This window comes from Tachyglossus aculeatus, chromosome Y4 (genome assembly GCF_015852505.1).
Source record: "Tachyglossus aculeatus isolate mTacAcu1 chromosome Y4, mTacAcu1.pri, whole genome shotgun sequence".
NCBI lineage: Eukaryota > Metazoa > Chordata > Mammalia > Monotremata > Tachyglossidae > Tachyglossus > Tachyglossus aculeatus.
The window spans coordinates 13035192-13061387 of record NC_052096.1 but is presented as its reverse complement, the minus strand read 5'-3'; the positions used below and the strand labels follow the sequence as shown (position 1 = coordinate 13061387).

General features: G+C 61.7%; 1 protein-coding gene across 1 annotated transcript; it reads left to right on the top strand.

Moving 5' to 3' along the window:
- The first annotated feature begins 350 nt into the window (after nucleotides 1-350).
- On the top strand, nucleotides 351-26183 carry GON4L (gon-4 like). The gene is made up of 32 exons (XM_038768502.1): nucleotides 351-381; nucleotides 2717-3025; nucleotides 4063-4296; nucleotides 4461-4660; nucleotides 5168-5248; nucleotides 5438-5488; nucleotides 5644-5694; nucleotides 6437-6532; nucleotides 9838-9957; nucleotides 10301-10477; nucleotides 10622-10814; nucleotides 10910-11014; nucleotides 11102-11142; nucleotides 11214-11326; nucleotides 12184-12382; nucleotides 12477-12563; nucleotides 15952-16123; nucleotides 16200-16344; nucleotides 16425-16575; nucleotides 17453-17569; nucleotides 17669-17914; nucleotides 17957-18691; nucleotides 18779-19046; nucleotides 20706-21088; nucleotides 21193-21336; nucleotides 24506-24649; nucleotides 24740-24856; nucleotides 24943-25032; nucleotides 25126-25339; nucleotides 25439-25742; nucleotides 25822-25924; nucleotides 26020-26183. The coding sequence occupies exons 2-32, from the start codon at nucleotides 2761-2763 to the stop codon at nucleotides 26140-26142; spliced, it is 5469 nt and encodes a 1822-aa protein (XP_038624430.1). The 5' UTR covers nucleotides 351-381; nucleotides 2717-2760; the 3' UTR covers nucleotides 26143-26183.
- Nucleotides 26184-26196: the final 13 nt, after the last annotated feature.

The window sequence follows — 26196 nt, the reverse complement described above, 5'->3', positions numbered from 1 at the left end:
GCACTGTTCTGAGCGCTGGGGAGGATACAAGGTGATCAGGTTGTCCCACTTGGGGTTCACAGTCTTAATCCCCATTTTACAGGTGAATAATAATAATAATAATGATGATGGCATTTGTTAAGCGCTTACTATGTGCAAGGCACTGTTCTAAGCGCCGGGGGGGGGGATACAGTGTGATCAAGTTGTCCCACGTGGGGCTCACAGTCTTAATCCCCATTTTTACAGATGGGGTAACTGAGGCTCAGAGAAGTTAAGTGACTTGCCCAAGGTCACACAGCAGACTTGTGGTGGAGCCGGGATTCGAACCCATGACCTCCGACTCCAAAGCCCGGGCTCTTTCCACTGAGCCACGCTGCTTACTCTCCTCTTCAGTTACTGAAGGTAACTGAGGCCCAGAGAAGTGAGGTGACTTGCCCAAAGTCACACAGCTGACAATTGGAGGAGCCGGCATTTGAACCCATAACCTCTGACTCCAAAGCCCGGGCTCTTTCCACTGAGCCACCAACTGAGACCCAACACCAGCACTGTTCTAAGTGCTGGGGTGATATAATAATGATAGCATTTATTAAGCGCTTACTACGTGCGAAGCTCCGTTCTTAGCGCTGGGGAGGTTACAAGGCGATCAGGTGGCCCAGTCTTAATCCCCATTTTCCAGATGAGGGAACCGAGGCCCAGAGAAGTGAAGTGACTCGCCCAGAGCCACCCAGCTGACAATTGGCAGAGCCGGGATTTGAACCCAGGACCTCTGACTCCAAAGCCCGGGCTCTTTCCAACGAGCCACGCTGCTTCCCAGTGTAGAGACAAGTGCCCTCGCCACCAGGCCATGTTATTGGGGTAGGTGGCCTAGGAGCTGAAGCGGAAGGGGGGCGGTGAGAGAAAATCAATCAATCAATCGTATTTATTGAGCGCTTACTGTGTGCAGAGCACTGTACTAAGCGCTTGGGAAGGCCAAGTCGGCAACATATAGAGACAGTCCCTACCCAACAGTGGGCTCACAGTCTAGAAAAGGTCTTCAGGGGGATGAGTGGGAAGGGCCAGAGGGAAGGAGGCGAAATTGATGGGGTCCGGGAGGGAATCGAGAGGGAGGGGAGGGGGCGGCGACTGGTTGAGGATGGATGTCATCATCATCACCATCAATCGTATTTATTGAGCGCTTACTGTGTGCAGAGCACTGTAGTAAGCGCTTGGAAAGTATAAATTGGCAACATATAGAGACAGTCCCTACCCAACAGCGGGCTCACAGTCTAACGGGGAGACAAAACCAAATATACTAACAAAATAAAATAAATAGAATAGATATGTTATATGTTATATATAGATATGTTATATGGTTGTACATATTTATTACTCTATTTATTTATTTATTTATTTATTTTACTTGTACATTTCTATCCTATTTATTTTATTTTGTTGGTATGTTTGGTTCTGTTCTCTGTCTCCCCCTTTTAGACCGTGAGCCCACTGTTGGGTAGGGACTGTCTCTATGTGTTGCCAATTTGTACTTCCCAAGCGCTTAGTACAGTGCTCTGCACATAGTAAGCGCTCAATAAATACGATTGATTGATTGATTATGTACAAGTAAAATAAATAGAGTGATAAATATGTACAAACGTATATATATATATATGCAGGTGCTGTGGGGAAGGGAAGGAGGTAAGATGGGGGGGATGGAGGGGGGACGAGGGGGAGAGGAAGGAAGGGGCTGAGCGTGGGAAGGCCTCCTGGAGGAGGTGAGCTCTCAGTAGGGCCTTGAAGGGAAGAAGAGAGCGAGCTGGGCGGATGGGGATGTCGCTCTTGGGGGGGCACTGGAGGTGTGAATGCTTTCCCTGTTTATGGTTGGATTGGATTTCCCCAAGCGCCTAGTCCAGCGCTCGGCACACAGTAAGCGCTCGATAAATACAACTGAATAAATAAATGGAGGAGGTTGGAGACCCCCTAGGTGGAGACTTCTTTTTCCTCGCGTGGCTCAGTGCAAAGAGCCCGGGCTTGGGAATCCGAAGTCATGGGTTCAAATCCCGGCTCCGCCACTTGTCAGCTGGGTGACTTTGGGCAAGTCACTTCACTCCTCTGGGCCTCAGTTCCCTCACCTGTAAAATGGGGATTGACTGTGAGCCTCCCGTGGGGCAACCTGAGCACTCTGTAATAATAATGATGGCATTTATTAAGCGCTTACTATGTGCAAAGCACCGTTCTAAGTGCTGGGGAGGTTACAGGGTGATCAGGCCATCCCACGTGGGGCTCAGTCTTAATCCCCATTTTACAGATGAGGGAACTGAGGCCCAGAGAAGTGAAGTGACCTGCCCAGAGTCACGCAGCTGACAATTGGTGGAGTCGGGATTCGAACCCATGACCTCTGACTCCAAAGCCCGGGCTCTTTCCACTGAGCCACGCTGCTTCTCTTGTAGCCTCTCCAGCGCTCAGAACAGTGCTTTGCCACATAGTAAGCGCTTAACAAATGCCATTATTGTTACTATTATTATTATTTTCCTCGTCTCCGCCCCCATCCCCCCGCCCTACCTCCTTCCCCTCCCCACAGCACCTGTATATGTTTGTGTAGATTTATTACTCTATTTATTTGACTTGGACGTATCTACTATTTTATTTGTTAATGATGTACATTTTGCTTTAATTCTCTTTTTTCTGACGACTTGACGCCCGTCCACATGTTTTGTTTCATTGTCTGTCTCCCCTCTTGACCCCCGCCGCCCCTTCCCAGATCGTTCAGGATGGGGCAGGACCTGGGGACGCCCCCCGTGTGATATGCTGCCCTGCAAGAAGAGGCGAGCGGCCCCCCTCTCGGCAGGGGGGTCTCCCCAGCGGCCGGAGCTTCCCTCGAACCCTGACCCCGGCGAGGGGCTGCCGGCCCCCGCGGCCCCCTGCTCCGCCCAGGACGGGGCCTGTCCCGAAGGCGACGGCGGCGGCGGCGGCGACAACCCCCCAGGGGAACCCTGCCTCTCCCCGGAGCCCCTCTGGGAAAGGAGCGAGGGGAGCCGTGAGGACCTGGTTGGCACCAAGGAGGATGGAGGTGAGGGGGAGGCCGGGCGGGTTCGGAGGCCGTGGCAGAGCCGGAAGGATGGTGGGAGAGGTGGGCGGGATGGCCGACTGGCTGGATGGGGCCGGGCGTAGGGCGGACCAACGTTGGTGGCTCCCCACATCCCGCCGTCCGAAGCCAGGGGCTTCCGGGGGAGCTGCCAGGTGGCAGAGTCGCAGTACAAATAGCAGGAAACCTTCCTTCCAATCAATCAATCAATCGATCGTATTGAGCGCTTACTGTGTGCAGAGCACTGTACTATGCACTTGGGAAGTACAAGTTGGCAACATATAGAGACGGTCCCTACCCAACAGTGGGCTCACAGTCTAGAAGGGGGAGCCAGAGAACAAAACCAAACATACTAACAAAATAAAATAAATAGAATAGATATGTACAAGTAAGATAGATAGAGTAATAAATACGTAGAAACATACATACAGGTGCTGTGGGGAAGGGAAGGAGGTAAGATGGGGGGATGGAGAGGGGGACAAGGGGGAGAGGAAGGAAGGGGCTCAGTGTGGGAAGGCCTCCTGGAGGAGGTGAGCTCTCAGTAGGGCGTTGAAGGGAGGAAGAGAGCGAGCTGGGCGGATGGGGAGAGGGATTGGGGGCATTCCAGGCCCGGGGGAGGACGTGGGCCAGGGGTCGATGGCGGGACGGGCGGAGGGATTCCGGCCCTGTGGGCGGCCGGGCAACCGGACACCCCGACAGAGGCCGGGGCCCCTGGGGGAGAGAGGCAAGGATGGAGAGGGGATGGACGCGGGGGGCGAGGCGGTCCAGGCCGGGTCCCTGGGGGAGAGTCAGCGGGACGGGATGGACCGTGTTGGGGGAGAGTCCGGGGGGATGGGATAACGGTCCAGGCTGGGTCACTGGGGGAGAGTGTCAGTGACGGACAGGGGAGAGCCAAGGGTGTGGGAAGCTTCGTGCCGAATCCCCGGAGGTCATCGGGGATGTCGAACGGTCCCTTCCTGACCGTGCGAGAGCTGGGTTCTGTCCGCGAGGCCTGGTGGTGCCATGGGTTCTCCCTCTCTCAGGGCAGCAGCCTCCTCTTCCTCCCGGAGCACTGGGTTGGGAGCCCCGGAGAGCACCGCCTCCCTGCGCCGGGGACCCCCCTGGGACGCCGTCGCGGGCGGCCGAGGATGAGCCCGAGGACGTGGGCCTCTTCATCCCCATGGGTAGGAGTCCGGGCCGGCCCGGCTCAAAGCCCCCTCTCCCGCCGTCCAAAGCCCCCGTCAACCGGCTAGAGTCGGGTCCCGGAGCGCACGCGGGTGTGGGGAGGCTCCGTATCTCCCAGTGGCGGGGCCCGTGCCCTGGGCCCCGAGGGCGGGAGCGACTGGGGTTTGACGGACGGATGGCGCGGGCGGGCACGGGTGGACGCGGGCCCTTCTTTTCGGTGCTGATGCCTCCACCCCGGTCTCCCGGTGGCACGCAGAGGAGCAGGGCGGCGAGGAGGGTGGCAGGCGGCGGCGGCGGCAGCAGCGGGCAACCAAGCGGAAGCGCGACGGGCAGGGGCCGGAGGGCAGGGCCCCGCAGCCGGATGACCCGAGGAGGGACGCCACGCTGGACCGGACCCTGGAGGATGGAGCCAAGCAGCACAACCTGACCGTTGTCAACGTGCGCAATATCTTGCACGTGAGCAGGGTTGGGGCCGTTCGGGGGGAGGTGCGGAGGGACCGGGGGAGCGGAGGGAAGCGGGGAGTCCGGGAGGGACTGGGGGGGCTCAAGGGGTGGGGCGGATGGAGGCGGCCGGGTCCTGGGTTCCGGCTGGCGAAGCCTCTCCCGGCAGAGCCCACTTGGATGGGAGTCCCAGCGTTATTCATTCATTCATTCATTCAATCGCATTTATTGAGCGCTTACTGTGTGCAGAGCACTGGACTAAGCGCTTGGGAAGTCCAAGTTGGCAACACACAGAGACGGTCCCTACCCAACAGTGGGCTCACAGTCGAGAAGCGGGAGACGGAGAACAAAGCAAAACATATTAACAAAATAAAATAAATAGAGTAAATTGTTACCACCCCGGGCGGGGACAGACACGTTTGTGGACACCGGTACGCGTGAGCTGACGTGCGCACAGGTGCCGTCCGCCCGACGAGGGGCTCCGGCCCCCCAGGCCGACTCGTGTCCCCGTCGTGTCCGCAGGAGGTGATCACCAACGAGCACGTCGTCGCCATGATGAAGGCGGCCATCAGCGATGCGGCGGGGACGGACCGGCCTGTGTTTGTCAGTCTGGGGCCCCCGCCCCATTCTCTGTCCCCCGTTCCTGGGTCCTGTCTTTCGCCCCCGTCCTGGTTCCATCCCTGTCCCGTGCCCTTCTCCCCTCCCCGGTTCCCATCCCACGGTGGGGTGAAGGGGTGGGGCCCGCCGCCCAGAGAGCCGTCCCCCACTGGCACGTGCCCCCCTGTCTGCCAGGAGCCCAAGATGACCCGGTCGAAGCTGAAAGAGGTCGTGGAGAAAGGAGTGGTGAGTGACGGCGTCGCCCCTGGGCCCGGCTCAGCGGGGGCCGCCCGAGGGTCCCGGCCTCGGGGGGCGGTTGGGCGGTGGTTAGGAGTTGGGTCGTGGGGGTACGCTCCTTGGTTCCGCCGACCCTGGAAGGACTGAGCCCTCCGATCCCGCAGGTGATTCCCACCTGGAACATCTCACCGATGAAAAAAGCCCAGGGAACCAAGGTGAGCGTCTGGTCCTCCTCGGCGCCCCGAAAACCCCGGTCCATCTCTCCCGAGATTCCTGGTCCGTCGTTCCCCCACCAACCCAGCTTCCCGGGACCCCTGGTCTGTGCGACCCAGCGCCCTGGGACCCCTGGTTACTTCCCCCCCAACACCCCGGGACCCCTAGGTATTCTCCCCCATCACCTCGGGACCCCTGGTCTGTCTCCCCAAGCCCCTGTTCCGTCTCTCCCAGAGCCCTGGGGCCTCTGGTCCGTTCCCCCCGGCGCCCCGGGACCCTCGGTCTCTCCTACCTCTCTGTCGCCCCGGGGTCCGACCCAGGCCCCTTCCTGCCCACTTGTTTCAGGCTGGGGCCTCTGGTCTGTTCCCCCCGGCGCCCCGGGACCCTCGGTCTCTCCTACCTCTCTGCCACCCCGGGGTCCGACCCAGGCCCCTTCCTGCCCACTTGTTTCAGGCTGGGGCCCGTTCCCTGCCTCCCATCCCTCCCGGCCCCACCCCATCCCGTCAGTTACAGCCGAGGCCTGAGCACGAAGCCCCCCACATGTAAGCCATTCCACGGGGCGGAGAACCCCACCGGGCTTGAATTCCCGCACTGAGCAACCTCCCTCACCTACACGCCGTCCCCGTCCGGCTCCCTCGCGCCCCAGCTCCCCGAGCCCCACTCGTGCCCGCTGCCCTTCCCGCCCTTCTCCGGCGGGCGGCCAGCCGCCGGAGTCCCACCGTGCCCGCCGCATCCGCCCACCAGGCCCCGCAGTTTGTCGACATTCACCTGGACGAGGACGACTCGTCGGACGAGGAGTACCAGCCGGAGGAAGAGGAGGAGGACGAGACGGCCGAAGAGGTCAGCCGGGGCCCCGGGCGGCCCGGACACGCATCGAGGAGGCGCTCACCGACCGCTTCAGGGGTCGGCCGGCCGGGCGGGAGGTGGGGTGACCCTGGGCTGACCCCGGACCCCGGAGCGGGCAGACGGGACCCTCCCGGAGTGGCTGCCCCCCGAATCCAACAGCCCTGGGTGGGGGGGGCGGGTTGAGGACAGATAGGAGGAAACCAGTCTTCTCCAGAGGGTGGGAGAGGGGAGCTCCCCCGGGGAAGCCGAGGGGGCGAGCGTTGGACGGACCCTCAGACGAAAGGCCCAGGCCGGGTCACTTGGGGAGGCGGGGAAGGACAGGGGAGAGTTAGAGATGTGGGGTGGTCCCTGCTGGCTCACTGCGGGGAGAATCAGGGATGGAGAGGGGAGGGTCGAGGTGCGGGGATGATCCGTGCCGGGTCGCTTGGGAAGAGTCAGGGTTGTGGGATATTCCGGGCCGGGACATCCGAGGAGAGTCGGAGGGCGGGACGGTGTGCGTTAACGACGCGGGGTGGGGTGGAAGAGCGTGAGCAGCGTCCAGATTCTCCCAGCAGGAACGGGGTCGCTTGGGGCCGGAAGGCCTTACTGAGGGGTGGGTGCTGACCGCTATCTCTCTGGCCACAACCTCCTCACCCTCCTCTCGCCCGCATCTCCTCCCTGTAAATCTCATGTATTTCTCCACAGACACCTCCCATCTCCTGACCCCATTCAAGTCTCCCTGTCATCGTGCCCCATTTAGCCTCCGTACCCAAACTACCTTCCCTTCACGACCAAACCGTCATCCTCCACGCCACCCTCTCTAATCCTCCTCGACCCCCCCAGCTGCCTTCGACACCGTCGACCACCCCCTCCTCCTGGAAACGTTTTCCCAGATTGGTTTTACTGACTCTGTCCTCTGATGGTTCACTTCTTAGCCCTCTGGCCGTTCACTCTCGGTCTCCTTCACGGGCTCCTTCTTTGCCTTTCACCCGCTAACTTTTGAACGTCCCTCAAGGTTCGGTCCGGCTCCCCTTCTAGTCTCCGTCTACACCCGCTCTCTTGGAGAACTCATCCACCCCCGTGGCTTCAACTACCACCTCTACGCGGATGATACCCACATCTCCAGCCCTGATCTCTCTCCCTCTGTGCCGTCTCGCGTTTTCCCTTGCCTTCGAGACATCTCTACTTGGGTGTCCTCCCGTCACTTGGAGCTTAACGCGTCCGAAACAGGGCTCCTTATCTTCCCACCCTGTCCCCGGTCCTCCCCCTGACTTTCCCGTCACTGTAGACGGCACCGTCTGCCTTCCTGTCTCACAACCGTGGCCTAAACCTTGACTCCTCTCCTTCAACCCACGTGTTCAACCCATCACTCAATCCTGTCGGTCCCACCTTCACGGCATCGCTAAAATCCACGCTTCCCTCGCCATCCAAACCGCCACCACGTTAATTTGATCACCTGTCCGTCAGGCAGAAATTCCTCACCCTGGGCTTCCAGGCTGTCCATCCATCACCTCGCCCCCTCCTACCTCCCCTCCCTTCTCTCCTTCTCCAGCCCAGCCCGCACTCTCCGCTCCTCCACCGCTGATCTCCTCACCGTACCTCGCTCTCGCCTGTCCCGCCATCGACCCCCGGCCCACGTCCTCCCCCGGGCCTGGAATGCCCCCAATCCCTCTGCCCATCCACCAAGCTCGCTCTCTTCCTCCCTTCAAGGCCCTGCTGAGAGCTCACCTCCTCCAGGAGGCCTTCCCAGACTGAGCCCCTTCCTTCCTCTCCCTCTCGTCCCCCTCTCCATCCCCCCCATCTTACCTCCTTCCCTTCCCCACAGCACCTGTATATATGTATATATGTTTGTGCATATTTTTTTTTACTCTATTTTATTTGTACATATCTATTCTATTTATTTTATTTTGTTAGTATGTTTGGTTTTGTTCTCTGTCTCCCCCTTTTAGACTGTGAGCCCACTGTTGGGTAGGGACTGTCTCTATATGTTGCCAATTTGTACTTCCCAAGCGCTTAGTACAGTGCTCTGCACATAGTAAGCGCTCAATAAATACGATTGATGATGATGATGATGATCATTACCGTATCAGCCTCCTCGCTGACCTCCCGTCCTCCTCTCTCTCCCCTCTCCAGTCCATACTTCACTCTGCTGCCTGGATCGTTTTTCTACAGAAACGTTCGGTCCGTGTTTCCCCGCTCCTCAAGGACCACGCGGTTGCCCATCCTCCTGCGCGTCAAAACGGAGCCCCTCTCCGTCGGCTTTAGCGCCCTTGATCCCCTCGCCCCCCTCCTACCTCATCCCGCTGCTCTCCTTCTCCAACCCATCCCGCCCACTCTGCTTCCTAACACCAACCTCCTCACCGTACCTCCGTCTCCTCTGTCTCACCCCCGAACTCCCACCCGCATCCCGCCTCTGGCCTGGAACGCCCTTCCCTCTTCATGTCCGACAGAAAATGACCCTCCCTCCCTTCAAAGCCGTATCGAAGGCCCATCTCCTCCAAGAGGCCTCCCTGATTAAGCCCTCCTTTCCTCTCCTCCCTCTCCTTTGTGTCCCCTGCTCGTGGGGACCGTCTCTATATGTTACCAACTTGGACTTCTGAGGCGCTTAGTGCAGTGCTCTGCACACAGTGAGCGCTCAGTAAATACGATTGAATGAATGAATGAATGTTGGGTAGGGACCGTCTCTATATGTTGCCAACTTGTACTTCCCAAGCGCTTAGCGCAGTGCTCTGCACACAGTGAGCGCTCAATAAATACGATTGAAAGAATGAATGAACGTTGGGTAGGGACCGTCTCTATATGTTGCCAACTTGGACTTCCCAAGTGCTTAGTACAGTGCTCTGCACACAGTAAGCGCTCAATAAATACGATTGAATGAATGAATGCCCCCTTTTATTCACCCCTCACCACCCCAGCCCAACCCCGTAGCACTCACGTCCATATTGGTTTTTTATTTATTTACACGAATGCCTGCCCCGTCTCCCCTTCTAGACAGCTCATCGCGGGCAGGAAACGTCAATCGGTCGTATTTATTGAGTGCTTACTGTGTGCAGAGCGCTGCGCTAGGCACTTGGGAGAGGACGGTTTAGCAATACAAGAGGCACACCCCCTGCCCACCACGAGCTTACCGTCCAGAGGGAGAGGCGGACGTTACCGTCAATAAATAAATTACAAATTTGGACGTGCGCCGCGGGGATGAATAAGCCGTCCGTCCCGTTGTCGCTCTGTACTCTTCCCGAGCGTTCGGTACAGTGCCCCGCACACGGTAAGCGCTCAGTAAACGCGATCGCTCGGTGGCTTGACGTCTCCGTCGCCCGCAGAGTTTGCTGGAGAGTGACGTGGAGAGCACGGCCTCGTCTCCCCGGGGGGCCAAGCGATCTCGGACCAGGCAGTCCTCCGAGATGACCGAGACGGACGAGGAGGGAGGGGTGCTGCCCGAGGTGAGCCCCCGCGGCCGGCCCCCCGCCGTGCCAACCGCCCCGGGCTGTGGGCCCCATCGAGAGCCCCAGCCGGGCTTCTCCGTGCCTCTCTCACCTCATCTGTAAAATGGGGTTTAAGATGGTGAGCCCCACGTGGGGCAGGGTCTGTCCAACCTGATTACCCCGTATCTGTCCCAGTGCTCAGGAACGGTGCTCGGCACGTAGCGAGCGCTTAACAGATACCATTATTTTGATCATTCTAACTGGGCAGTCCGGAGGCTGCAGGCCGGACGTGGCTGGGGTCAGGGGTCAGGGGTCAGAGGGAAAGGGCCCCCACCCCCGTGACCCCCCCCACCCATCCCAGGCGGAGAAGGCGTCCCCACCCACGCCCGTGAGACACATCAGCGTGGAGGTGGTGCCCATGGGGCCGCCCCCGCCCCCGCCGCGCCCCCGGCCCAGCAAGGACAGCGCCTTCATGGAGAAGCTGCACGCCGTGGACGAGGAGCTGGCGCTCGGCCCCCTCTGCCCCGACTCCTTCCAGGTCACCAGCCTTTGTGTCCCCGGCGGGAGGCGGGGATGGGGGCTCGCTTTCCCCTCGGAGCCGGGGGACCGCGGCCCGGGGAGGCGTGGCGTCGGCGGGTGGCCCCGTCCCTGAGCCGAGCTCCCTCCCGGCCGCTGCCCGCAGCCCCTGGACGACAGCCTCATCGCCTTCCGCACGCGCTCCAAGATGCCCCTGAAGGACGTGCCCCTGGGGCAGCTGGAGGCGGAGCTGCAGGCGCCCGACATCACGCCGGACATGTACGACCCCGGCACGGCCGACGACGACGACTGGAAGGCCTGGCTGGGCGGGCTCATGAACGACGACGTGGGCAACGAGGGTGCGGCCGCCGGGGGGGCCCGGACCGGGGGGCGGAGGGGGGCCCCGGGGCGGTCGGGGGGGACTCGGGCGGAGCAGGAGCCCTCTGCCCCGCAGACGAGGGGGACGACGACGACGACGACCCCGAGTACAACTTCCTGGAGGACCTGGACGAGCCGGACACGGAGGACTTCCGCAACGACCGGGCCGTCCGCATCACCAGTGCGTGCGCTCCCCGGCCGGGCGGCGGGGGCGGGCCGGGGCGGGCCGCGGCGGGCCCCGGGCCCCTGACCGTTTCTCCCTTCCCAGAAAAGGAAGTGAACGAGCTGATGGAGGAGCTGTTCGAGACCGTGAGTGTCCCGGGGCGGGCGCGGGAGGGCTCCGACCGGGAGCCCCGGCCCGCTGACCGCCCCGCCGACAGTTCCAGGACGAGATGGGCTTCCCGCACGTGGAGGACGAGGGGCAGGAGGAAGAGGAGGAGGAGGACGGCCCCGCCGAGTCCCGTCCCGACTTCAACACCCCCCAGGCCCTGCGGTGAGTCGTCCCGTCCCCTCCGCCGGCCCCGCCTCTGCCCCCTCCTCACGGGACCGGGCGTCCCCAGCCCCCGCCGCGCCGGTTTGGGAAGGGAGGGAGAGAAATTGCTGGGCCCGCCCCCGCCCCCTCCGACCAAGCGGTGCCGCCGAGGGGCGGGACGCGGACGGGAGAGTCCGTCTCCGTCCGTCCGGCCAGCTACAGCCACGCGCCGATCCGGGAGCCGGGAGGTTTTACCCCGACCGAGGGGTGGGCACGGGAAGAAAGGCATCCCCCCCCGAACGGCGGGGCGCGTGAGCCCGTTACGGGCCGGGACTGTCTCTCTCTGTCGCCGGATTGGACTTTCCAAGCGCTTCGTACCGTGCTCTGCGCCCAGTGAGCGCTCAGTTCATTCATACAATCGTACGGAGCGCTTACTGTGCGCAGAGCACTGGACTAAGCGCTTGGGAAGTACAAGTTGGCAACACAGGGAGACGGTCCCTACCCAACATCGAAAGAACGAACGGATGAGTGCGGGGTGCCGGGAACGAGTCCGGAGGAGGCTCGGGGTCGGAGGCGGGAGCGGCCCCGGCGGGACTTTTGGACTGTGAGCCCGCTGTTGGGTAGGGACTGTCTCTGTATGTTGCCAGTTTGTACTTCCCAAGCGCTTAGTACAGTGCTCTGCACAGAGTAAGCGCTCAATAAATAGGATTGATGATGATGAGGGATGGAGAGAAGGCGCTGGGGAGTAGCGGGGGCCGGTCCTCGCTCCTCCACGGGGGACGTCGCGGCAGCCGCGTAACGCTTGGAAGAGCCGGAGGGTCGGCCCCCGGGCCCGCCCTCCCCTACCCTGCTTCGCTCCCCCGTGCCCGCCGCTCCAGGTTCGAGGAGCCGCTGGCCAACCTCCTCAGCGAGCAGCACCGCACGGTGAAGGAGCTGCTGGAGCAGCTGCGCATGAAGAAGTCGACGGCCAAGCAGCAGCAGGAGGCCGACAGGGCCGGGCCCCACGGGCAGCGCGCCCTGCAGACCCTGGTCCTGGATGCCGCCCAGCGGGCCCGCCTCCAGCAGCAGATGCAGCAGGTTTGGGGGGCGCGGGGGGCCGGGGAGGGGCGCGGGCGGGGGGCCCCGGGGGGCGGCGGGCCGCTTCACGGCCCCGTCGGTCCTCCTCCCCCAGCACGTGCAGCTCCTGACCCAGATTCACCTCCTGGCCAGCTGCAACCCCAGCCTGAACGCCGAGGCCACCACCACCAGGATGTTCCTCGTAAGAGGGGCCGGAGGGCGGGCGGGCGGGCGGGCGGGCGGACGGGGGTCAGGACCCTGCCCTCCTCTTCCCAGGGAGCAGCGTGGCCCGGTGGAAAGAGCCCGGGCTTTGGAGTCGTCATCATCATCAGTCGTATTTATTGAGCGCTTACTGTGTGCAGAGCACTGGACTAAGCGCTTGGGAAGTACAAGTTGGCACATATATAGACAGTCCCGACCCAACAGTGGGCTCACAGTCTAAAAGGGGGAGGCAGAGAACAGAACCAAATGTACTAACAAAAGAAAATCAATGGAATACTAGCACAAGGAAAATAGAGTAATAAGTATGTACAAACATATCATCATCAATCGTATTTATTGAGCGCTTACTGTGTGCAGAGCACTGGACTAAGCGCTTGGGAAGTCCAAGTTGGCAACATATAGAGACGGTCCCGACCCAACAGTGGGCTCATAGTCTGAAAGGGGGAGACAGAGAACAAAACCAAACATACTGACAAAATAAAATCAATCAATCAATCAATCAGTTGTATTTATTGAGTGCTTACTGTGTGCAGAGCACTGGACTAAGCACTTCGGAAGTCCAAGTTGGCAACATCTAGAGACGGTCCCGACCCAACAGCGGGCTCACAGTCTAAAAGGGGGAGACAGAGAACAAAACCAAACCTACTAACAAAATAAAATAAATAGAATAGGTATGTACAAGGAAAATAGAGTAATAAGTATGTACAAACATATCATCATCATCAATCATATTTATTGAGCGCTTACTGTGTGCAGAGCACTGGACTAAGCGCTTGGGAAGTCCAAGTTGGCAACATCTAGAGACAGTCCCGACCCAACATTGGGCTCACAGTCTAAAAGGGGGAGACAGAGAACAAAACCAAACCTACTAACAAAATAAAATAAATAGAATAGGTATGTACAAGGAAAATAGAGTAATAAGTATGTACAAACATATCATCATCATCATCATCATCAATCGTATTTATTGAGCGCTTACTGTGTGCAGAGCACTGGACTAAGCGCTTGGGAAGTCCAAGTTGGCAACATATAGAGACGGTCCCGACCCAACAGCGGGCTCACAGTCTAAAAGGGGGAGACAGAGAACAAAACCAAACATACTAACAAAATAAAATAAATAGAATAGATATGTACAAGGAAAATAAATAAACAAATAAACAGTCCCTACCCAACAGCGGGATCACAGTCTAAAAGGGGGAGACAGAGAACAAAACCAAACATACTAACAAAGTAAAATAAATGGAATAGATATGTACAAGGAAAATAGAGTAATAAGTATGTACAAACATATATACAGGAGGTCAGAGGTCAGGGTTTGAATCCCGGCTCCGCCACGTGTCTGCTGCATGACCTTGGGCAAGTCACTTCTCTGAAGTACCCAACAGTGGGCTCACAGTCTAAAAGGGGGAGACAGAGAACAAAACCAAACATACTAACAAAGTAAAATTAATGGAATAGATATGTACAAGGAAAATAGAGTAATAAGCATGTAGAAACGTATATACTGTTGGGTAGGGACTGTCTCTATATGTTGCCAATTTGTACTTCCCAAGCGCTTAGTACAGTGCTCTGCACATAGGAAGCGCTCAATAAATACGATTGATGATGATATATACAGGAGGTCAGAGGTCAGGGTTCGAATCCCGGCTCCGCCACGTGTCTGCTGCGTGACCTTGGGCAAGCCACTTCTCTGAGCCTCAGTTACCTCATCTGGAAAATGGGGATTAAGACTGTAAGCCCCACGTGGGACAGCTCGGTCACCTTCATCATCATCATCATTATCAATCGTATTTATTGGGCGCTTACTGTGTGCAGAGCACTGTACTAAGCGCTTGGGAAGTACAAGTTGGCAACATCTAGAGACAGTCTCTGCCCAACAGTGGGCTCACAGTCTAAAAGGGGGAGACAGAGAACAAAACCAAATATACTAACAAAATAAAACAAATGGAATAGATATGTACAAGGAAAATAGAGTAATAAGCATGTAGAAACGTATATACTGTTGGGTAGGGACTGTCTCTATATGTTGCCAACTTGTACTTCCCAAGCGCTTAGTACAGTGCTCTGCACATAGGAAGCGCTCAATAAATACGATTGATGATGATATATACAGGAGGTCAGAGGTCAGGGTTCGAATCCCGGCTCCGCCACGTGTCTGCTGCGTGACCTTGGGCAAGTCACTTCTCTGAGCCTCAGTTACCTCATCTGGAAAATGGGGATTAAGACTGTGAGCCCCACGTGGGACAGCTCGGTCACCTTCATCATCATCATCATTATCAATCGTATTGGGCGCTTACTGTGTGCAGAGCACTGTACTAAGCGCTTGGGAAGTACAAGTTGGCAACATATAGAGACAGTCCCTGCCCAACAGTGGGCTCACAGTCTAAAAGGGGGAGACAGAGAACAAAACCAAATATACTAACAAAATAAAACAAATGGAATAGATATGTACAAGGAAAATAGAGTAATAAGCATGTACAAACGTATATAGTGTTGGGTAGGGACTGTCTCTATATGTTGCCAACTTGTACTTCCCAAGCGCTTAGTACAGTGCTCTGCACATAGTAAGCGCTCAATAAATACGATTGATGATGATATATACAGGAGGTCAGAGGTCAGGGTTCGAATCCCGGCTCCGCCACCTGTCTGCTGCGTGACCTTGGGCAAGTCACTTGCCTGAGCCTCAGTTACCTCCTCTGGAAAATGGGGATTAAGACTGCAAGCCCCACGTGGGACAGCTCGGTCACCTTCATCATCATCATCATCATCAATCGTATTTATTGGGCGCTTACTGTGTGCAGAGCGCTTGGGAAGTACAAATTGGCAACATCTAGAGACAGTCCCTGCCCAACAGTGGGCTCACAGTCTAAAAGGGGGAGACAGAGAACAAAACCAAACATACTAACAAAGTAAAACAGAATAGATATGTGCAAGTAAAATAAATAGAGTAATAAATATGTACAGACATATATACAGGTGCTGTGGGGAAGGGAAGGAGGTAAGATGTGGGGGATGGAGGGGGGGACGAGGGGGAGAGGAGGGAAGGGGCTCAGTCTGGGAAGGCCTCCTGGAGGAGGTGAGCTCTCAGTAGGGCTTGTATCCCCCCCCCCCCAGCGCTTGGCGCATAGTAAGCGCTTAACAGATGCCACCATCATCCTCTTGCGGGGGCGAGCTGGACTCCGGCGGATTCCGGAAGGGGAGGCCCGGCTCTCTCCGGTCCACGCTCGGAGACGGGCAGGGCCGGAAGACGCCCCGGGGGAGGGGGACGGGGGCCAAACCACCCGTCCGCCCTTCCTGAGCGGCGCCTCTCCGCGTGTCTGTGTCCCCGTGCGCGCCCGGGCTCCCCGGGGGGGCCCCCGTCTCCGCAGAGGGAGCTGGGGACGTTCGCCCAGAGTTCCCTGGTGCTGCGCCGCCCGTCCAGCCCGACTTTCCAGACGATGTTCCAGCCCTGCAACCTGGAGGGCTGCGCGCGGCTCATCGACGACTTCCACGGCCTCGGCCACGGCGACTGGAGCCCCCGCAAGACGGCCAAGAAGAGCGGTGAGCCGGGGGCCGGGGCTGGGCGGGGAGACGGCGGCGGGCGCCCCGGGGCGCTGACCCGCGGGCTGTCCCGCAGCCACGGACTACCCCAGCCTGCCGCGGCGCCTCGCCTGGATCCTGGCCACCCGCCGGGTCTTCATGTACCCGCAGCTGCTCCCCGTCTGCGCCCTCAAGGCCAAGAACCCCCGCGACAAGATCCTCTTCACCAAGGCCGAGGACAAGTGCGAAGGGGAGGCGGGCCGGGGGCTCGGGGGGCCGCGACCCCCCGCGACCCTGACCCCCTCCGCCCTCCCCCCCTCAGCCTGCTGGCCTTGGGCCTCAAGCACTTCGAGGGGACGGAGTTTCCCAAGCCGCTCATCAGCAAGTACCTGCTGACGGGGAAGACGGCCCACCAGCTGACCGTCAGGATCAAGAACCTGAACATGAATCGGGCGCCGGACAACATCATCAAAGTGAGGCCGCCGCCGCCCCCCGCTACCCCCCGCTCGCCTTGGCCCCGTTTCCCCGCCCCTCGGGGGCTCTCGTTCCTCAGGGGGTCCCCTGCCACCCGCGTCCCCTCTTCCCCACATCCCACCCTCTCCGGTGACCAGGCGAGACGGGCCTGGGGGGCAAGACAGGCCTGGCGTAACGGTAATAATAATAATGATGGCGTTTATTAAGCGCTTACTACATGCCAAGCACTGTTCTAAGCGCCGGGGAGGTTACAAGGCGATCAGGTGGTCCCACAGGGGGCTCACTGTCTTCATCCCCATCTGACAGCTGGGATCACTGAGGCCCAGTGAAGTGACCTGCCCAGAGTCACACGGCGCTGCCGGGCCGTTTGAACCCGCGACCCCCGACTCCGAAGCCCGGGCTCTTTCCGCGCTGCTTCCCGGATAGAGACCGGGGCTGGGAGTCGGAAGGTCCTGGGTTCGAATCCCAGCCCCGCCCCTTCTGGGTACCTCGGGCGAGGCGCTTGACTTCCCCGGGCCTCGGTTCCCTCATCGGTCAAAGGCGGATGGGGACCGTGTCCACCCCGATTCGCTCGCGTCCGCCCCCGTGCTTAGTCGTCGGCGCCTAACGAACACCCCGGTTATTAACCGATACCGCAATCGTTGAGCGCCACAGGGAGCCAGAGTCCGGTCAACCACCGGAACGACGTGGGGGTGGGAGGGGGATAGCGGGAGCCCAACGGTGGCTCGTCGGGACCCGGTCGAGGGGATGAAGTCCGGGAAGAGGTCCCCAATCGTCCCCCGACGGCGAGAGGGCTGGCAAGAGGGTGGCCGGGCGGTGGGGCCAGGAATTCGGGGGCGAGGCTGAGGTCCCGACGTGTCCGGCGGCCCGGTGCAGTACTATAAGAAGACCCGCCAGCTGCCCGTGCTCTTCAAGTGCTGCGAGGCCCTCCGGCCTGACCAGTGGAAGGCACCCGTGGAGAGGGAGGAGGAGCATCTCCCCTTCTGGCTAAAGGTGCCGCCCCCCGGGCCGGGTGGGGGGCGGGCGGGGGGGGCCACCGCGAGGCGCGGGCGCCCGGCCGGGTGGGTGACCGGCCCCCGGGCTCCTCCCCAGGCCAGCCTGCCGGCCATCCAGGAGGAGCTGAGGAGCCTGGCGGGCGAGTCGGCGGGCCCGTCCGTCCCGGACGCGGAGCCGGACGGCCGCTACCCGCTGCTCCCGCCCAAGCGCCTGGCCCTCACCCTGAAGCCCCTGGCCAACCGCTTCTCCCGCCGGGCCTGGCGCCAGCGGCGCTGCCCGGCCCTGAAGCCCCTGCTCATCCGGCCCGGCCCCCCGCAGCCGCCGCCGCCGCCGGCCCCCGACCTCCCGCCGCCGGCCCCGGCCCGGCCCCCGCGGCCCATCCAGCCGGCCGAGGCGGCCCCCGTGGCTCCGCCGCCCGCCCGGCCCGGCAAGGTGCCGCTCCCGGCCCTGGCCGGCCGCCGGGCCTGCGCCGCCGGCGGGAGGAAGACCCCGCCCTGGCCCCCCGGCCTGCCGGCCCTGGCGCCCCCGCCCGCGCCCCTCTTCCTGACCGTCCCGGCGGGCACCGTCAACGTCGTGCGCCTCCTGCGACCGCTGGACGCCGGGCCCGGCCGGCCGGTGACCCCGGCCCTGCCCGTCGCCACCCTCCTGGTCAACCCCGCGCCCTTCCCCTGCCCGCTGGACCTGCCCCCGCTGCTGGTCGCCCCCGACGAAGGGGCCCCGGGACCGGCGGCGGGGCCGGGACAGGAGGAGGAGGAGCGGGAGGAGGGCCGGGGCCCGCCGGCGGGACCCGTGTCCCCCGGCGGGGTCTGCGGGCGGGAGGAGGAGGAGGAAGAGCGGGAGGAGGGGGCGACCGAGGAGCCGGAGGAAAAGGCGGCCGGCGAGGAGGGCGAGGACGCACGGGAGCGGGAGTCGCCCCCCGTGCCCGCCGAGCCCGCCAGCCCCCCGGGCAGCTCGCCCGGCGCCGCCGACGGCCCGGAGAAGGGCCGGGGCACGGCCGGGGAGGAGGAGGAGGAAGAGGAGGAGGAAGAGGAGGACTTGGACGAGCTCACGCAGGACGAGGACGACGAGGAGATGTCGTCGGCCTCCGAGGAGTCGGTGCTGTCGGTCCCCGAGCTGCAGGTAGGCGCCGGTCCGCTCCGCCGGGCCCGGCCAGGGGCCCGGCCCGGGGCTGACGGGGGGTCCGGTGGGGGGGCGTCCCGGCTGCAGGAGACCATGGAGAAGCTGACGTGGCTGGCGTCCAAGAGGCAGCTGGGCCAGGACGGAGACTCGGAGGAGGGCGACTCGGAGCCCGAGGAAGAGGAGGAAGAGGAGGAGGAGGAGGAGGAGGAAGAGGAGGAGGAGGAGGAGGCGGGGGACAGGCCGGAGGGGCTCCCGAAGGAGGCCGGGGCGCCCGGAGACCCCCAGGAGAAACCCCCGTCGCCCTGCGCCTCGCCCACCGCCACCCCCGCCACCGCGCCCAGCGGGGTGACCCCCGGTGAGGCGCTCGCTCCCCGGGCCTCCCGCCGACCTCCGCCCGTCCCCAATAATAACGATAATGATAGCGGGTGTTAAGCGCCTACTCTGTGCCAAGCACTGTTCTAAGCGCTGGGGGGATACAAGGTGGTCAGGTTGTCCCACGTGGGGATCCCAGTCTTCATCCCCATTTGACAGATGAGGGAACTGAGGCTCGGAGAATAATAATAATGATGATGGCATTTATTAAGCGCTTATTATGTGCCAAGCACTGTTGGGGAGATACAAGGTGATCAGGTTGTCCCACTGGGGGCTCCCAGTCTTCATCCCCATTTGACAGATGAGGGAACTGAGGCTCAGAGAATAATAATAATGATGATGGCATTTATTTAGCGCTTACTGTGTGCCAAGCACTGTTCTAAGCGCCAGGGGAGGTTACAAGGTGATCAGGTTGTCCCACTTGGGGCTCCCAGTCTTCATCCCCATTTGACAGATGAGGGAACTGAGGCTCAGAGAATAATAATAATGATGATGGCATTTACTAAGTGCTTATTATGTGCCAAGCACTGTTGGGGAGATACAAGGTGATCAGGTTGTCCCATGTGGGGCTCCCAATCTTCATCCCCATTTGACAGATGAGGGAACTGAGGCTCGGAGAATAATAATAATGATGATGGCATTTATTAAGCGCTTATTATGTGCCAAGCACTGTTCTAAGCGCCGGGGAGGTTACAAGGTGATCAGGTTGTCCCACAGGGGGCTCCCAGTCTTCATCCCCATTTGACGGATGAGGGAACTGAGGCTCAGAGAATAATAATGACGATGGCATTTATTAAGCGCTTACTATGTGCCAAGCACTGTTCTAAGCACTGGGGGGATACAAGGTGATCAGGTTGTCCCACGGTGGGGGGCTCACAGTCTTCATCCCCATTTGACAGACGAGGGAACTGAGGCTCAGAGAATAATAATAATAATAATGAAGGCATTTATTAAGCGCTTACTATGTGCCAAGCACTGTTCTAAGCACCGGGGGAGGTTACAAGGTGATGAGGTTGTCCCACGGTGGGGGGGGCTCGCAGTCTTCATCCCCATTTGACGACAGATGAGGGAACTGAGGCTCAGAGAATAATAATAATGATGACGGCATTTATTAAGCGCTTACTATGTGCCAAGCACCGTTCTAAGCGCCGGGGAGGTTACAAGGTGATGAGGTTGTCCCGCGGGGGGGGCTCGCAGTCTTCATCCCCATTTGACAGACGAGGGAACTGAGGCTCAGAGAGTAATAATAATGATGACGGCATTTATTAAGTGCTTACTATGTGCCAAGCACCGTTCTAAGCGCTGGGGAGGTTACAAGGTGATGAGGTTGTCCCACCTGGGGCTCCCAGTCTTCATCCCACTTGACAGATGAGGGAACCGAGGCTCAGAGAATAATAATAATGATGGCATTTATTAAGCACTTACTATGTGCCAAGCACTGTTCTAAGCGCTGGGGAGGTTACAAGGTGATGAGGTTGTCCCACGGGGGAGCTCGCAGTCTTCATCCCCATTTGACAGCTGAGGGAACCGAGGCTCAGAGAAGTGCAGCGGCTTCCCCAAGGTCACACAGCGGGCAGGCGGCGGAGGCGGGATCCCGGGCTCCCCGCGCTGAGCCGCGCCGCTTCCCCGTCCGCCCCGGCAGCCGGGGAGCCCTCCAAGGCCGCCGGGCGGGGCCGGGCCAGCCGCCGGGCCCGGGGCCGGCGGGGCCGGGGCCGGCCCAGCAAGGACGCCTCCAAGCTGCTGCTGCTGTTCGACGAGGACATCCTGGAGCGGGACCCGCTGCGGGAGCAGAAGGACCTGGCCTTCGCCCAGGCCTACCTGACGCGGGTGCGGGAGGCCCTGGGGCCGGCCCCCGGCCGCTACGAGGACTTCCTGCGCGTCATCTACGAGTTCGAGGCCAGCCCGCGGCGCAGCACGGCGGTGGAGCTGTTCGGGAGCCTGCGGGCCCTGCTGCGGCCCTGGCCCCAGCTGCTGCGCGACTTCGCCGCCTTCCTGCTGCCCGACCAGGCCCTGGCCTGCGGCCTGGTGGGTGGCGGCCGCCCGCGGGGGGCCCGGGGGGCGGCTGGGGCGAGGGGGGGACGACGTCCCGGGTGGAAGGGCTGACGCCAACGCCGCCGGTCGGGCCCCAGTTCGAGGAGCAGCAGGCCTTCGAGAAGAGCCGCAAGTTCCTGCGGCAGCTGGAGATCTGCTTCGCCGAGAACCCCTCTCACCACCAGCGCATCATCAAAGTGCTGCAAGGCTGCGCCGACTGCGTGCCCCAGGAGATCGCCGAGGTGGGGGCCGGGGGCTCCGTCGCCAGCCCGGGGGGTCGAGGGAAGGGCCATCTGACCCCCCCGACCCCTTTGGAGAGGAGCGGGAGGAGATGAGGGGCGGCGGCGGCCGCGGCGATGGCACCGGCCGGGGCGGTCGCGAGGATGGCACCGCACTGCGGGCGGGGGAGCGGGCGCGGAGCCGGGTCCCGGGCGGGCCGGCCCCTGCGGAGACGAGGGGGAGGAGATGCGGGGCGGCGGCGGTGGTGATGGCACCGGCCGGGGCGGTGGCGAGGATGGCACCGCGCTGCGGGCCGGGGAGCGGGCGCGGGCGAGGAGCCGGGTCCCGGGCGGGCCGGCCCCTGCGGAGACGAGGGGGAGGAGATGCGGGGCGGCGACGGTGGTGATGGCACCGGCCGGGGCAGTGGCGAGGATGGCACCGCGCTGCGGGCCGGGGAGCGGGCGCGGGCGAGGAGCCGGGTCCCGGGCGGGCCGGCCCCTGCGGAGACGAGGGGGAGGAGATGCGGGGCGGCGGCGGTGGTGATGGCACTGGCCGGGGCGGTGGCGAGGATGGCACCGCGCTGCGGGCCGGGGAGCGGGCGCGGGCGAGGAGCCGGGTCCCGGGCGGGCCGGCCCCCGTGGAGACGGCGGAGACGCGGGAATCGGCGGGGAACGAGCCGGTAGTTGGAGCCTCGCGGGAGAGGCGGAGAGTAACAATGATATATTGGCGTTTGTTAAGCGCTTACTATGTGCCAAGCACTGTTCCCAGCGCTGGGGTGGATACAGTGTAGAAGCAGCGTGGCTCAGTAGGAAAGAGCCCGGGCTTTGGAGTCAGGGGTCAGGGGTTCAAATCCCAGCTCTGCCCATTCTCAGCTGGGTGACTTGGGGCGAGTCACTTCACTTCTCTGGGCCCCAGTTACCTCATCTGTAAAATGGGGATGAAGACTGGGAGCCCCCCGTGGGACAACCTGATCACCTTGTAATCTCCCCGGCGCTTAGAACGGTGCTTGGCACGTAGTAAGCGCTTAATACCATCATCCTCATCATGTCAAGCAATCATCAATCGTATTTATTGAGCGCTTACTGTGTGCGGAGCACTGTACTAAGTGCTTGGGAAGTCCAAGTCGGCAACACATAGAGACGGTCCCTACCCAACAGCGGGCTCACAGTCTAGAAGGGGGTCTGCTGTGTGATCTTGGGCAAGTCACTTCACTTCTCTGGGCCTCGGTTCCCTCATCTGTAAAATGGGGATGAAGATGGCGAGCCCCACGTGGGACAACCTGCTCACCCTGTATCCTCCCCGGCGCTTAGAACAGTGCTTTGCACATAGTAAGCGCTTAACAAATGCCAGTTATTATTATTATTACAAGGTAATCAGGTTGTCCCTCACGGGGCGCTCAGTCTTCATCCCCATTTTCCAGATGAGGGAACTGAGGCCTGGAGAATCAATCAATCGTATTTATTGAGCGCTTACTGTGTGCGGAGCACTGTACTAAGTGCTTGGGAAGTCCAAGTCGGCAACACATAGAGACAGTCCCTACCCAACAGCGGGCTCACGGTCTAGAAGGGGGTCCGCTGTGTGATCTTGGGCAAGTCACTTCACTTCTCTGGGCCTCAGTTCCCTCATCTGTAAAATGGGGATGAAGACGGCGAGCCCCACGTGGGACAACCTGATCACCCTGTATCCTCCCCGGCGCTTAGACAGTGCTTTACACATAGTAAGCGCTTAACAAATGCCAATTATTATTATTATTATTACAAGGTAATCAGGTTGTCCCACACGGGGCGCTCAGTCTTCATCCCCATTTTCCAGATGAGGGAACTGAGGCCTGGAGAATCAATCAATCGTATTTATTGAGCGCTTACTGTGTGCGGAGCACTGTACTAAGCGCTTGGGAAGTACAAGTTGGCAACACAGAGAAGTGACTTGCCCAAAGTCACCCAGCGGAGCCGGAATTTGAACCCACGGCCTCTGACTCCAAAGCCCGGGCTCTTTCCACCGAGCCACGCGGCCCACGGCGAAGGGACACCGGTGAAAGGGACGGAGAAGAGATGCCCGGGAGAACGAGGCGGCGGATTTAATGAGCGCTTACCGTGTGCAGAACACTGCGCTAAGGGCTTGGGAGAGGGCAGCGTGACGGAGGCGGTTAGACGTGTTCCCCGCCCACAGTGGGCCGGCACTTTGACGGCAGGGGTGAGGATATCCTCGTTCCATCAGTGGAAAGAGCCCGGGCTTCGGAGTCAGGGGTCGTGGGTTCAAATCCCGGCTCCGCCAGTTGCCAGCTGCGTGACTTTGGGCGAGTCGCTTCGCTTCTCTGGGCCTCGGTGGCCACATCCGGGAAATGGGCATTAAGACCGCGAGACCCGTGTGGGACAGCCTCCCCAGCGCTTAGAGCAGGGCCCTGCACCTACGGACGCCGGCGTTATCGTTATCGTGCCAACCGACCGGTCCGGTAACCCGTGCCCAGGAAATCCCGAGAGGCGGGGGGTCGGAGAAACCGGGCGCCTGCCGGCGGTAGTGGTTTCAGAAGGGGGGTGGTCTCGCTGCGCCCGCCCTGGGGTGACGCGGGCACACGCGCTTGTGTGTGTCGGTTCTACGACACAATCTAAATACGATTGATTGATTGATTGATTGATTGATCTCTCCTTCTACTGCCCAGCCCGCACCCTCCGCTCCTCCACCACTAATCTCCTCACCGTACCTCGCTCTCGCCTGTCCCGCCATCGACCCCCGGCCCCCGTCCTCCCCCGGGCCTGGAATGCCCCCAATCCCTCTGCCCATCCGCCAAGCTCGCTCTCTTCCTCCCTTCAAGGCCCTGCTGAGAGCTCACCTCCTCCAGGAGGCCTTCCCAGACTGAGCCCCTTCTTTCCTCTCCCCCTCGTCCCCCTCTCCATCCCCCCGTCTTACCTCCTTCCCTTCCCCACAGCACCTGTATATATGTATATATGGTTGTACATATTTATTACTCTATTTATTTTACTTGTACATTTCTATCCTACTTATTTTATTTTGTTGGTATGTTTGGTTCTGTTCTCTGTCTCCCCCTTTTAGACTGTGAGCCCACTGTTGGGTAGGGACTGTCTCTATGTGATGCCAATTTGTACTTCCCAAGCGCTTAGTACAGTGCTCTGCACATAGTAAGCGCTCAATAAATACAATTGATTGATTGATTGATTGATTGATTGATTCTAGCTGAAGACGCAGATGTGGCAGCTGCTGAAGGGGCATCACCACCTGCAGGATGAGTTCTCCGTCTTCTTCGACCACCTGCGCCCGGCCCCCAGCCGCCTGGAAGACTTCGAGGAAGTCCACTGGACCGAGGAGAAGGGATACGAGGTGGGGCGGGCCGGCGGTGCCCGGGGCGCGTCCCCCCCCCCCCCGCGCCCCTCCGCCCGCCCGCCCACCCTCCTCTCCGCTCCCCCGCAGTTCGACGGCTTCGAGGAGGTCGCGCTGCCCGAGGAGGAGGAGGACGAGGAGCCCCCCAAGCTGCCCCCGCCGCCCAGGAGCAAGAGGAAGAAGCTCAGGGTCCAGAACCACGACAAGGTGGGGGGCCGGCGAGGCGGCCGGGACGGCCAAGGGGCGGGGGCGGGCGGCCGGCCGCCATGCTGAGCCTCGGGCCTCCCCCGCAGGAGCCGGACTGGGCGGTCGGACCCCCGGACGGCGCCTGTCCCGGCGGCGAGGGCAGGAGGACCAAGAGGCGCGGACACTCTCCCACCAAGGTGGGGGCCGGGCGGGTGGACCGAGGGACGGACGGACGGACGGGATCGGGCCCCCCGGGTCGCCCACCGGGACGTCGGCGTTGGTCTCGGCAGGCGGCTGACGGGAAGCCGAGCAGGGCCAGGGACCCCCCGGAGGGACCGAGCGGGAGCCCGCCACGGGGGCCCGGGCCCCTCCCCGAGGCCGAGGACCCCGCCTCGGTGGGCCCGGCGACGACGGCGCGGTGCCACGAAGAGGAGGAGGAGGAGGAGGAGGAACGGGAGCAGGCAGAAGTGGCGGAAGAAGGGAAGGTGGCTGAGCCCTGCCCAGGTGTGAGACCCCGGAGTGGGTCACCCCGACTCCGAGAGAGCGCGGGGCCGGTTGGGATGCCGGCCCCGGCCGCTGACCACCGGCCCTCCTGCCCCGCAGATGCCCGGGCTTCTGACTCCCCCTCACCCCGGCGTCCTCCGCCGCCGCCCTCCGACACCCGCGCCCCCGGGAGCCCGGCCGGAACCCCGCCGGGGGCCCCCTCGCCGCCCCCCAGCCCGCCGCCGGAGGCCCGGGGGGATCGGGACCCGCCGGGGTCGGCGGCCGGCACCGCGGGCGGGTCTCCCGCGGACCGGGCCGGACCGGCGGGGGACGAGCCCCCGCCCAGGGCGGCCGAGGCGGCCACCGTCTGCGCCAAGAACATCAAAGTCAGCTCCACGGGCGAGAAGGTGGTCCTGTGGACCAGGTATGCGGGCGGGGGGCAGGGCGGGGGGGCGTCGGGACAGAGGGGAGCGGTCCAACCGAGTCCCGGCCCCCTTCCGCAGGGAGGCCGACCGCGTGATCCTCACGGCCTGCCAGGAGCAGGGGGCCCGGCCCCACACCTTCAGCGCCGTCTCCCAGCGGCTGGGCAACAAGACGCCCTCCGAGGTTGGCGGGGGGCCGCCGGGGGGGGGGGGGGGGGACCCGCGGGGGGTCGGGCCGGGCGACCGTCCGGCCCACCGGCCCCTCCCGCCCGGCCCCAGGTCTCGCAGCGTTTCCGGGAGCTGATGCAGCTGTTCCACACGGCCTGCGCGCCCGCCTCCGACGAGGACGACCCGCCGTCCGACCGCGGGGAGCCGCCGTCCGACGACGAGCCCGACGACTGAGCCGGACCCCGAGGGACGCCCCCCCTCCACCCCCACCCCGGCGCCTCTATTTAT

What these genes read in the sequence shown, in the direction of transcription:
- GON4L (XM_038768502.1), top strand. Translation starts at nt 2,761, where the DNA reads ATGCTGCCCTGCAAGAAGAGGCGAGCGGCCCCCCTCTCGGCAGGGGGG. An exon ending in CCGGGCCGTCCGCATCACCA is followed by an intron (nt 11,015 to 11,101) that starts GTGCGTGCGCTC and finishes CTCCCTTCCCAG; the next exon opens with AAAAGGAAGTGAACGAGCTG. An exon ending in CCACCACCAGGATGTTCCTC is followed by an intron (nt 12,564 to 15,951) that starts GTAAGAGGGGCC and finishes CCGTCTCCGCAG; the next exon opens with AGGGAGCTGGGGACGTTCGC.